The sequence below is a fragment of the Felis catus genome, chromosome B3 (assembly GCF_018350175.1).
Source record: "Felis catus isolate Fca126 chromosome B3, F.catus_Fca126_mat1.0, whole genome shotgun sequence".
Lineage (NCBI taxonomy): Eukaryota > Metazoa > Chordata > Mammalia > Carnivora > Felidae > Felis > Felis catus.
Genome location: NC_058373.1, coordinates 117,563,445 through 117,576,193, shown reverse-complemented (window position 1 = coordinate 117,576,193; position 12,749 = coordinate 117,563,445). Strand labels below are relative to the sequence as shown.

The 12,749-nt window shown below is 49.2% G+C and overlaps 1 protein-coding gene across 16 annotated transcripts in view; it reads right to left on the bottom strand.

The window, feature by feature from the left end:
• Positions 1–12,749, bottom strand: part of RGS6 (regulator of G protein signaling 6) — a 606,431-nt gene that overhangs the window by 77,120 nt on the left and 516,562 nt on the right. For all 16 annotated transcript variants that reach the window (XM_045060157.1, XM_019833233.2, XM_045060161.1 and 13 more), the window contains one exon: positions 11,888–11,949. In XM_045060157.1, coding sequence (XP_044916092.1) covers positions 11,888–11,949 — 62 coding nt within the window. The remainder of the gene's footprint in view (positions 1–11,887; positions 11,950–12,749) is intronic.

Here is a 12,749-nt window from a genome sequence, read left to right as displayed (position 1 = left end):
CTTGTTTTCAGTGGGCCCTTTACGATGTGATGTGCCTGAATTCTGAGCTGATGTGATTCAATTTCTTTAGAGAATAAGCTACCCATCTCCTGTGGTGGTAGCAAGTGGGAGAGATGGTCTCCTAGTGGGGCAGGGATCTAGGGATCCAAAGATCCAGAGACAGGCTTTACCCATTTCTCTGGGTTAGCCCCATGCTTCATTTTTTCCTTCCATGGTCTCCAATGACTTCAAGAGCCAAGACCAGACTTTTGTAGGGCAATCGGGTGCACTTTGTTATAATACTCACACTCTGAACACGTAGGTTATAATGTTCTTCACTCTGTCCCCAGCCACCTTCCTGTTTTTTTTTTTTTTAGTAAATTTTGGAATATTTCAGGAATACAGAAAGGTCTTCTAACTAGCTAATTACAAGTGAGCCATTTAAGGGATCTTTCTTTGTCAAGTTCACCATGGTACGCAATGGCCTTGTGGAGCACTCAGGACCATTGGATAAAAAATGGAAAAGCATTTCAAAAGAATCTTCCAAATCTTCTGCAAATGTAGGCTATGTGATTGCAACCAGCATGTGCCGAGGAGGCACGTTGTCCTTGTAGGAGTACAAGGTAGGCCTTGTGCCCAGGCAAGCCTTCATCCTAAGGCCCTAGGGCGGCACTGTGGCAGGAAAGGTCACACTACAAGTCGGTGCTGTGACAGCTCCACAGGGAGTTGTCCCTTGGTCCCCTGGGCTAATTCCTTTCTTTCTGAAAGAGATGGGTTGCACATTAAGGTACACATTAGTTTCCCGGGGCTGCTGTAACAAATGCCCACAAACTTGGTGGCTTGAAATGACAGAAGTCTTTCTTACTTCTGGAGTTTAGAAGACTGCAGTCAAGGTATCAGCAAGTCTATGCTCCCTCTGGAGGCTCAAGAGGAGTAATCCTTCCTTGCCTCTTTCAGTGGTTCCAGGCACTCCTTGGCTTGTGGATGCCTAACTCCAATCTCTGCCTCTGTCCTCACATGACTTTTCCTCTGTGTCTGGGTCTTCTCTCCTTCTCTTCCTTACTTGTCCTTGGGTTTAGGGCCCACCGGGATAATCCAGGATGATTTCATCTCCAGATCCTTAATTTACATTTGCAAAGGCTCGTCCCACATAAGTCACGTTCACGGCTTCCGTGGATGAGGACTTGCACATACCCTTTTGGGGGCCACTATTCAACCCACTGCAGGGAACATGAAGGAATCTAGGCATGAGGACAGAAAGGGCACACTTGGCCACCTGACTCCTTCGCACCAGCAGCTGGTAACCTCGGTCCTGTTTGAGGGACGACGGTCCATGTGAGATGTGTCTGAGTCATGATGAGGCATCGGGGGCTTTCCTGATTATGACATATTTGGGCATCCACAGCATTCTCAGAATTTGAGATGGTGGGTGTAGTCTATGGGCCTCTCTTCAGCGGTGACCCCTTTGCCCTCCCAGCATGTCTGCCCCCTGGCCTTTTCAATGACCTCAGCCTCTGGTGGCCCCGATCTCAAATCAAAGACAACTACCTGAGCAGCCCAAGACAAAGGTGGTGGTTGTGGGGGGGGGTCTTCTAACTAGCTAATTACAAGTTTTGGGGGATTTTATTTTTAAACCAGAAATGGATTTCCCCCAAGTAACACATAGGGATGGAAAAACAAAATTTCCTCCCCTCCCTTCCTTACTCTTGCTCTGATTTCTGTGAGACAGGGTGGAGGTTTTACCAGCCACCTCTCTAGCTTGTTTTATTTGACTGTCCACATGGCCACACCTATGACCTGCGAAGGCAGGTTGAAGGGGACGTGTCACATCTAGGTTCCCAGATGAAGCCCAGCAGAAGTGCCTGGGGCCAGGAGAAGCAAGGGAGGCACAGGAGAGGCTGGGGTGAGAATTCTGAGGACCTAGGCACTTGGGGAGCCTGCCTGTTGGTGGCCTGTTATTTCAGGAAGGCAAGAAGGACAGCTGTCTGCTGCCCAGCCTGAGGCAGCGGGACCCCACAAGGCCAGAAAGCAGCCAGGAGGACGCGAGCGGTAATGAAACACAGGGTCACAGTCAAGTCTCTTTTAGAGAAATCTGGGGATATCTTCAGAGTGTGGAGGAGAGGTGGTGAGATTTAACGGTGATGATGGTTCAAGAGAAGTGGTTGAGAGCCCAAAGAGGGATGTGTAACCACTCAAGTTAAGAGCACGAGACACGACTATGTAACAGGCATTAAGTGTGAATGAAGTTGGGGGCACCAGGGCGGCTCAGTCGGTTGAGGGTCCAACTTCAGCTCAGGTCTGGATCTCACGGTTCATGAGTTCGGGCCCTGCATTGGGGTCTCTGCTGCCAGCATGGAGCCTGATTCAGATCCCCTGTCCCCCTCTCTCTCTGCCCCTCCCCTGCTCTCTCTCTCTCTCTCAAAATCAAACCTTTTATTAAAAAAGTGTGAATGAAGTTGTTCCAAGGGCCTAGCCCCACACTGTGCCTTCTCAGAGCACAGGGTTTGAACAGGACCCTGGATATAAGTGGAAGAACACGAGAAGAGAGGGGTAAGAACTTCCTACAGAAATGCCCGGACAAGCTGCACTGAGGCCAGAGAGCTCAGATCCGCATGATCACTAATCAGTCCCCCAGCCCCAGTGATGGGCAGCATTGGCCAGCAGGGGAATTTGTTGTATTAGAAGAGGAACGGCTGTTTTGTTAAATTATAGCTGCGTAAATAAAATCGGTCGGAAGCTTTGTAAAGAGAACCGTAAAAGTTGGTCATGTGCATTTTAAACATTGTATTATATTGGTAGAAGTGGGATGTACTGACTGAGTCATCAGAATTAGACAGAATTAGACAGGGCTCTACGAGGACCTTCTGATCAGTGAGAGACTCAGACATTTTTAAAGGCATTTTAGAAAGGAACATCTTGAGATTCTAAGAGAGAGGGAGAGATTGGATGGTATATGAATTTCTAACAGTTGCTGTAACAAACTGCTACATACTTAGTGGCTTAAAAAAAGCACAAATGTGGGGTTTCTGGGTGGCTCAGTCTATTGAGTGTCTGACTCCTGATTTGGGTTCGGGTCATGATCTGAAAGGTTTGTGAGATTGAGCCCCACGTCAGGCCCTGTACTGACAGTGCGGAGCCTGCTTGGGATTCTCTCTCTATCCCCCTCTCTCTCTGATTGTCCCCCACTCATGCTTTCTCTCTCAAAATAAATAAACTAAAAAGATAAAAATAAAGCGCAAATGTATTCTCTTATACTTCTAAGGATTGGAAGTCTGAAATCGACATTGCTAGGCTAAAATTAAGGTGTCAGCAGGACCATGTTCCTTCTGGAGGCTTGAGGAGAGAATCCATTTCCTTGCCTTTTCCCCCTGGTAGGGGCGTCCCACACTCCTTGACTCCTGGTCCCCTTCCCTCTTCAAATCCAGCAATGCCTGGCCAAGGCTGGCTCACCTTGTATCACTCTGACACTGACCCTTCTGCTTCCGTTGTCTACAACAAGGGCTGTTACACTGGCCCCCCTGGATAATCCAGGGTAATCCCCTTATGTTAGGTCAACTGATTAGTCGCCTTAATTTCATCTGCAAACGTAATCCCCCTTTGCCATGTAACCTAACATAGTTACAGGTTTTGGGGATTAGGACGCGGCCATCTTTGAGGAACCATTATTCTGTCTTCCACGGGTGTAATTTGAGAGGAACTTGTGCAGAAGGTTGAAAATGAAGTCATCTAACAGAGGGTGTGGTGGTAGGTAAACGGTGTATCTGAGGCTTGCGTGGACTTTTTAGGAATGGCACCAACGTGTTTTATTGCGCTGTCACTGATACAACCTACGCAAATAAACTCCGCGTTCATGAATCTATGCTTGCTCGCTTGTCCCGTTTGCCATCATGGCTGCATGGGAGACAGGAGAGAGCAAAGTGCCTTCTCTTGGAGGTTCCTGTGAGCCGCTTTGGCTCTTAGTAGTCTGTTGCCTTAACTCCTCTCCTAGCTCTTGTGGGGGTTGATCCTTCTCAGGGAGAGTGTCAAAGAGGGTTAACTCCATCATTGCGGTGGCAGAGGATGGAGAGGAGGTGGGAGAACACCCCACACCAGGAAGAGATGGAAGAGGGTCTCTTCCCTATGCTTCTCAACACCACGAGACTGGCCAGAAACAGCCCAAGGAGTGCGTGCGAGCAAGCACTGCTCGTCTGGTCCCTGCTGCCTCTCATCCAGGTCGGACGTGCCTTATGCTTAGGAGCTAATTCTCCTAAAGTGAGATACAGCAGAAAGAAACAAAGGGTTGGCTACACAAGATAAAAACTGAGCTTCACGCAGAGAGAATAAAAGGCCTCAGGATCTGCACGTAGGTCATGCAACGTCATTTCTCAGGTGTGAAAAGAGGTACAAATGGAGGCAGAAGTGGCTTCCAGGAATGCAGTGAGTGGACTTGGTTGTGCTGACCCTTGTGCTGTGCCTCTTGGGGTGTGAGTAAAGGAGCTGGGAATCCTGGGTGGTGAGAAGCCCTCCAGAATGGGCAAACTAGCACAGAAGACATCTCTGGGGTCTTGCTCAGTTCTCCTCACCTCCTGGAAATTGCACCCCAACATGCGCCTAGCGCTGCATCAGGGGGTTCCATGTACTAACAAACCCTGCTCCTGGCTACGGTTGATCTGTCCAGGAATGGACACCTTGCTGACCGACGCCGGGTTAATCCTTCTCCAGCTTCCACGGTAGAAACCACAGTTACAAAGTTCAGGGGCTGGAGGCAGTGCTGTTTCTGAACACTGTCTGTGATGAAAGAGGAGGAGGCCAATGTGGAAAGTGGAACAGGACAAGAGACGAAGAAGGGGTCTCGGGAGTGTTCAAGGCCCTGGTTGCAGCTACTCTAGAGCCTAGTGGCATTGCTGGCCTTCCCAGAGCTCAACTCTGCAGCTCCTCCTTATATTCCGTGGGTCAGCACCTGCTCCTTTTAGCTGAGCTGGGTTCAAGCTGGGGTTCTATTGCCTGACGACAGAGCAATACAACCGAAAATAGGATGAAGGCGATGGGAATGTGAAGGGGAGTTCACGGAGGCAGCCCTTTGTAGCGTTAGCCAGAGAGGCTTCCTCTCCCCCGAACGTGCACTTCCTTGCAGCGCACAGATAAGATACCGGAGTGTCGTGGAGACACATGAAGACCATGAAACGGGTGAGCAGGCAACGAGGGAGGTCGCAGTGGTTGATACGAAGTACTATTTGGGTCCGAAGTCATTATCAGTGACTACAGGAAGATTTGAGATAGGACAGGAAAAGCAGAGAGAGAGAACAGAGAGGCATGGAAAGAGCTTTGCAGACAGCTGGCACGTAATAGCACATAGGCAACGATGTCCACAGATTGCTGGGTGTGGGTGGCACCAAAGCAGAATTGGTGGCATCGAACAGACTACATTGTGTCCCCCACCCCCCGATTTCACATGTTAAAGCTTTACCCCTGCAATGTGACTGTCTTTAAGGAGATAATTAAGATTAAGGTCATAGGGTGGGGCCCTGATTTGGTAGAACTTTCTTCCTAAAGAGAGGAAGAGACACCGGAGTTCTCTCTCCTCTGCGTGTGTGCGCACAGAGGAAAGGCCATGTGAGGACACAGCAAGGAGGGGGCTGTCTGCAAGCCAGGAAGAGAGGCTCCACCAGGAACCAGCCTTGCTGGCACCTTGACCATGGACTTCAGACCTCTATAAACCCATATACTCAGTCTGTGGTATTTTGTTATGGCTACCTGAGCTGACCCATATGGGAGGAAATGGAAAAAATAAAATAAATACAGGAAATCCAGAGGAAGTCCATTAGGACAATTACTTCTCATTGAGCCGTTTTAATATCCTTGTCCCCTTATCTCTGCCTCCAGTGTATGGTGTTGTTATTTTCAAATGCCAAATTCTCACATCGTTAGAAGGTGCTGACACACCAGCCATTAGCAAACGTGCTATCCACCGTCATCAGGTGCTTTGAACTGGTTCTTGGGTGAAATATGGGGCTGGCTGATTTATCCCCATATGCCTTTCCATTTTCTTGTAGAAAGCAGCAGAAATTCACCAACTAGCCACTAAGGGTAGAGCCCATGGTTAGTCATTCAGTCAACATTATTCAGCGCCTACTGGTGCTGTGAAATAGTGAACAGCTTCCTGGATCACAGGATGATGCTCACACTGATCTAATAGCAAAGTTATGGCTTCTAACTACTTTAACCAATCATGGTTATTACATATACATACATACGTGTGTGTGTGTGTGTGTGCACGCGTGCATAGGGGGCTTATATATATGACATATACATGTTCTATGTATTACAGTTGACTCTTAAACAACATGGGGGTTAGGGGCATTAAACACCCGTGCAAGTCAAAAATCCATGCAATTCTGGACTCCTCCAAAACTGAACTACTAATAGCCTACTGTTGACCAAAGCCTCACTGATAACATAAACAATGCATATTTGTATATGTATTATGTACTGTATTCTTAAATAAAGTAATCTAGAGAAAAGAAAATGTTATTAAAAAATATATTTATTTTGAGAGAGAGAGAGAGAGAGAAAGGGGAGGAGCAGAGAGAGAGAGAGAGGAAGAGAGAGAATCTCAAGTAGGCTCTGCACCATCAATGCAGAGCCTGATGTGGGGCTCGATCCCACGAACTGTGAGATCATGACCTGAGCTGAAATCAAGGGTTGGACACTCAACTGACTGAGCCACCCAGGTGCCCCAGAAAAGAAACGTTACTAAGAAAATCATAAGGACGAGAAAATACTTTGACAGTACTGTACTACATTTATTGAAAAAAATTCTTGTATAAGGAGGTCAAACTCCTGTTGTTCAAGGGGTCAACTGTATATATATATATATATATATATATATATATATAGCTGTTATTAATATAGATTGCTAATGAGGTTCTCCTTTTGATAAACCTAGAGAGGAGAGAAATAACAAAAGCAAATTTAGCAAACTTTTAGTCCAACCACTTAAGAAAAAACCTGAGAGAAAAGTTTTAGAATTCATCCTTTTTCCCTTAACAAAAAAATAAAGGCATAATTTTGCCCTATATTGTATAGAATATAACGAAAAAAATAAGACAGATGAGTTGGAGGAAGAAGAGGTGCCGTCTGTAATGGGTAGAGGAGTGCCTGGAAGGGATCCCCAGAATGATGCACAGATATGGAGTGTGGTTCACAGAGCAGGTAGGAGAGAAGGCGGACCCACCGAGTCCAGGGAGATAGGCAGTGAGGGATGGCCAGCAGCTCTGGGACAACAAGGCACAGAGTGGAAAGCATTATGGGACAGTGACCATCATTCTTATTTTCCAGATCTCGCCCTGGTGATCATGTTGCCTCTGATCTTTTTTTTCCCTGTCACCTAAGGTGGGCTGGGAGAAAGGAAAAGCAAGGATTCGCAGGGTGTCTGGAATCACACAAAAGCAAAGTTGTAATGACCTCTTTGGCCCCTTTTTTCCTTCCCTGAAACAGTCATTAGACATTAAGTTCATGGACTTCTATCACCCTAGCAGGTTTTTAAAACCCCTCAGCCAGCCCCTTGCTGTCTTATCTCATTTCATTAATTACATTTCATGATCATGGAGGGTCGGGAGGCAGAGAAGGAACCAGCATCCAATTTCAGAGAGCAGCCACGATCCCGAGATGGGCAAGCAAGATGATGGTAGAAAATCAATCCAGCAGTCAGCTGTGCTGCACAAATGGCTCCCAGGGATAGGGCAAGGACAGCCAAGCACACGAGCAGATACAAGACGAGACAAGTCGATCTCTCCGTGTGGGGCAGGGTGGTGTGGTTCCTGCAGTGCCTGGCCAAGCTCAGTGCCACTGTGAGTGAGGGGACGTCTCTGGGGGAAACCCTAAGAAACACAGACAACTTGGAATTAAAATGTATGGAGTTTTGCATTCCCAAATCGGTTTGTCAAGTGCCGGCCGTAAGGCTTGGGTGAATAAAATAGGGGCTCCCTTGAGGATTCTGGCAAAGGACAGTAAGACCTCATTTACTTGGCACCTTCAACCACTGGGGGATCATAGGTGAGATATGTGACCAAAAGGGGCTCTGAGCAGAGTCTACAATGACACAAACCCTGTTCCTCAAGGCTCATCGCCTGAATTCGGGAGAGCCCATCTCTCAGAAAAGACTCTTTACTCCTGCTTTAGAATCAAGGCTAAGGAGCTTGATCATTTGGTTTCCTGGTATAGTAGATCAATTTAAGAAGAGTCTTATTTCTCCAGCCCTTGAATTTGGGCCGGGCTTGTGACACGTGGTAGCCAGGAAAATACGGCAGAAGTGACAGAGTGCCAGTTCCAAGCCTCAAGAGGCTTCGCCTGCTTCCGCTCTCTCTCGCGGAACCCTGCTATTCCCATGTGAACAAGGTCAAAGTAGAGAACCCATGAAGGAGAGCCCGGTTGTCCCAGCTGAGGTCATCCTAAACCAGCTAAAGCCGAACATCTGAGAGCCCAGCCAAGGTCACAGAGCTGCCTACCCAGTCCACGGCCGCACACAGACACAAGCATGAGCCCAACAGGGCCAGCTGGTGCATGAACACGTGAGCAGTAGTAAATGCCTGTTGTCTGAAGCCACTAGGTTTTGAGGTTGGGTTGTCCCTCAGCGATATCTGACTGAAACACCTGGTCTGCTACAGATTGTTGACCGGACACAAGAAAACAAACCAACAGCGAAAAAGCAGAAACAGAGACTCAAAGGATGTAATGGACCGGGGCTGTTTAGAAAAAGGGGAGCACTTTGTGGCACGTCATAAGACCTTGGTCACTGGTGGTTTTAAACCACAGTATAGAAGTCATCCAGGAAAGTTCACTGAAATATAGTGTCCTTTCTTTCAATGTTTTATTTATTTTTGAGAGAGAGAGAGAGAGAGAGAGAGAGAGCAAGCAGGGGAGGGGCAGAGAGAGAGACACACACAGAATCCGAAGCAGGCTCCAGGGTCTGAGCCGTCAGCACAGAGCCCGACGTGGGTCTTGAACCCACGAACTGTGAGATCATGATCTGAGCCGAAGTTGGACGCTTAACCTATTGAGCCACCCAGGGGCCCCTTATTATTATTATTTTTTTAAGTTTATTTATTTATACATATAGAGAGAGCGCATGCTTGTACATGAGGTGGGGGTATCGGGCAGAGAGAGAGGGAGAGAGAGAGTCCCAGGCAGGCTCCATGCTCATTGAGGAGCCCGACTTGGGGCTTGATCTCACGGTCCTGAGATCATGACTTGAGCCCAAATCAAGAGTCGGATGCTTCACCGACTGAGCCATCCAGGTGCCCCTCTTGATTTTTTTAGAACTGGGCCTTCACCATCCCCAGCCCTTAGGCCTCTCCCCACCATCAGCTCTCAGGGACCCGGGTGAAAAATGGCGTGGGCCTGTTCTCAGGGGGATGGGTCCTCTGCCTGACGGCTTCTGACTAATTACACCCATCATCTGCCGCAGGGCCCGGGGAACCAGACCCCCGAGGGACCGGGGACGTGTGTGCCCACCTGACACAGCTCAGCTTTCACCTTCGGTAAGCAGAGCAGTCGTGCCCAAGGCCAGCTGCCAGCACCACCTCCCTGTCCCCACCCCCGCAGAGCCTCTGACAGGCCAAGGCTCCAGGCTGCTTTATCTCCTGCTAACACCCGTCTCCTCTCCCTCCTCCACTCTATCTGGGAGTTTCCTTGCGGTTCTAATGAAAAACCCTTGTGTCACATTGAGAAGTTGCCAGTTATTGCTGCTGGGAATCAAATCCAGTCTCTGCTGGGCGGAGACTCCTGAAGCTTCAAGCTGGGAGTGGGGAGGGGCTGGTGGGAATCATCTCTCTGGGGCCAGGGGAGCAGCCTCTCTGGCATAATGAGACGCTGCTAGGTGGGGTGCTTCCTGACGGGCTGCAAACAAACAAACAAGAGTTCCTGCCAGGTTCCCCTGCCAGGTTCCCCGGGCCACCTGGACTGTCTCCCGCCCTGGCCTCAGGCCCCAGCACACCTGCCAGGAGTCAGTAGGCTTCCCTCAGGCTGACCGGTTCTGGCTCTTTCCCCATATCCCCAGAGATCAGACACAGCTGGGTGCCCCTTGTCCTGGGAGCTCTCAGATCATTCTGAGTGCTGGGTAAGGGCTTCCCCAAATCCTTGGAGACCTGATCAGCCCACTTGCAGATTATTCAAAATACAGGCTCTGTGGATTTACCTGGACCCACTGAATCTGGTTGATTCCCCAGATCTAGGGTTTGGGAAACCCCACCCTTAACTCCTCCCCACCTGGAATGTCCTGCTCAAGACCACTGACCTGAGCAACTTGACCCAAGGAGAGATGCTCCCCTTCCCCCACCCTCACATGCTCTCCCTGGACCACAAACTCTCACGTGCCCTACGAAGGCCAGGCATTACTAGCGCTGATCCTCCCGGCACACAAGGACAGCCATTCCTGTCCCTCTTTCACAGAGAGAGAAGCTCGAGTCCCTGACAGGCTATGGCACCAATGGAGTCAAGGTCATCACGGGCATTCTCTGGGACAAAGGCAACCACAGTGAGACCTGAAAAGCAATTTTAGAGCCTGGTACATGGGAAGCCCCACGTCACAACAGTGGGGGATGGGGGGCGGGGGTAGGGGGAGGGGGGAGGTGGCTCCGTGGCCCCGCAGAGTTAGCCGCAGATATGGCTCCACAGCAATCGGTGTCTAAGTGTAAACCGAGTTCCAGCCACCGGCCACCTTCCGAAGCACTTGCATTAGGGGAAACGGGAATCTCAGTGATGCTTACGGGGGCGATTTTGCCTCCCCTGGTCCTGCCCTGGGAACATCTGGTGATGTCCGAAGACATTTTTGTTGTCACCATGGTGAGGTGGGTTTTGGCATCTGGTAGGTAGAAGTCAGGGATGCTGCTAAATAGTCTAAAATGCCCAGGACTGCCCCAAATGTCAATAGCCACACTACCAAGAAGTCCCGGAATAGATAGGAGGGGCCATCGGAGATGTGGGCCCAAATCCAGGGTGTTCATTCAGATTTTGGTTTTGGGAGTGGGATTTTCTTAGCCTCGATTTGTTGCTATTTACCTGGAAAGAAGATGCAGGCCCACCCCGGGGGCCAGCAGAGAAAGGCCAGCAGGTTGGACGCACGGCCAGACCCCTGTGTGAGCTGGGCTTAAAGGACCTACTTTACTCTGATATCCAATAAATGCTAAGACCCACAGCTTAAGCCGTTGATCCCTCAGACGCTGGCCATCGCTTAAACGGCAGCATATGGATGAACAAACGTGCGGTTTGGGACTGTCTGATCAGATTTATTCCAGGACAGATTCCCCAGGTGGTTTCTCCTCGGCACTGAGATTTCGAAAAACAGCCCATTTAGTTGACAAAATGGAGTCTCCCATGAGTTAACAGAGTGGGAGTGGAACCAGCTACCGGTGCAGATTGTAGCACAAATGCTCCTGAGGAAGCCAGGCTGGAGGTGCCAAATATTTTCTTTACAGTTGATTTGATGCAGTTCTGTGGTTGATGGTGTGTAGAGGCAGAACGCCTCCTGACGGCCGGGCCCCCTCCCGTTTGCGCGGCCAGCACCTCAAAGGGCATACGTAATTTCTTTCCCCCTATAAAGGGAATCTGGGCGTGTTATGGCCGGAAAGGGAGCAATTCCATTTGAATTAATCAAGGGTCTGAAGGCAAAAGTGCGTTGCGTGGCTTTTAAGGACATTGTTCCCAGATTGACAAGGTCCCGTGGCCACCCCCTGAAAAGCTTTCGCAACAGAACATTTCTTGACATCACTCAAGGGAGGTCTGCTATCTTAGCTGTGCTTGCACGAGGCCTGTGGTTTTCTCACTCATCGGTTTAAGAAATGACTACAGTCTGCCTTTTGGCACGCCCCCATAACATCTCTCCTTTGTTGAATTAGAAGGAAGCAGTAATATGATGGAGGGGGAAACATACCTTTCAGCCACTTTGGACATTTTTAAACAATGTCTGTCAATCTGTGCACTCAAAAATGTTATCTGGGGAAAGACAGAACAGAGGTGTTAGGGCCACACTCGATTTTTTCCCCTTCACCCCATGAACCCCGGCCTTGTATTTCCGTCCAGATGCAAGCACCTCCTCTGGCCAGCCTTGGCCAACCCTTCAGCCTTGTATTCCAACGACCGTGTGCCCTTTTGGGCATTCCCACCACACTCAGGAATCACAGTCTACAATTTACCTATGTCAGTATTCTCCTGTGCTGTGTTGTAGCCTACGTCTCGACTTCCAAAGGCGATCGCAAACTTAAAGGCGGTGGCGTATACGTCCCGCAAAACTTTGCAATGCTTACAGGAGCCGTCAATATCCACTTGGACTAATGTCTGGTGATTTCCCTCTGCACACCCTTCACACCCGCATCACACCCACATGGTTGGTGCACTTTAGACTAGAGTCATCAATACATCTGTTTCCTCCCCTGGACCCCCCAACCTAAACTTGTCAAGGGCCGGCACCTAACAGTTCATGCCTTTGGATTGCCCCCAGAAGTCAGTAAAGCATAATGTGAAGAGCAGACCATAAAGTTCCTTCCTTACCAGCGAACCCTAGAAAGGAGTCGTGTAATTAGCCATTGTCTGCCGACCTGGGTTGACCAGTTAGCTTCCCATCATGAAGGGAGACAACATGCAACCAAATAATGCTAACTCGGCCCCAGGAACAGAGCTTTCTTGCTTTATAAGCTTGCCTTTTGCATCACAGCAATAAAGTCGGTGGCTCCTAGCTAGCTTACTCTGCAAGTGCATCACAATTGTAAGGACTCTGTGACACCAGTCCCTCCCCC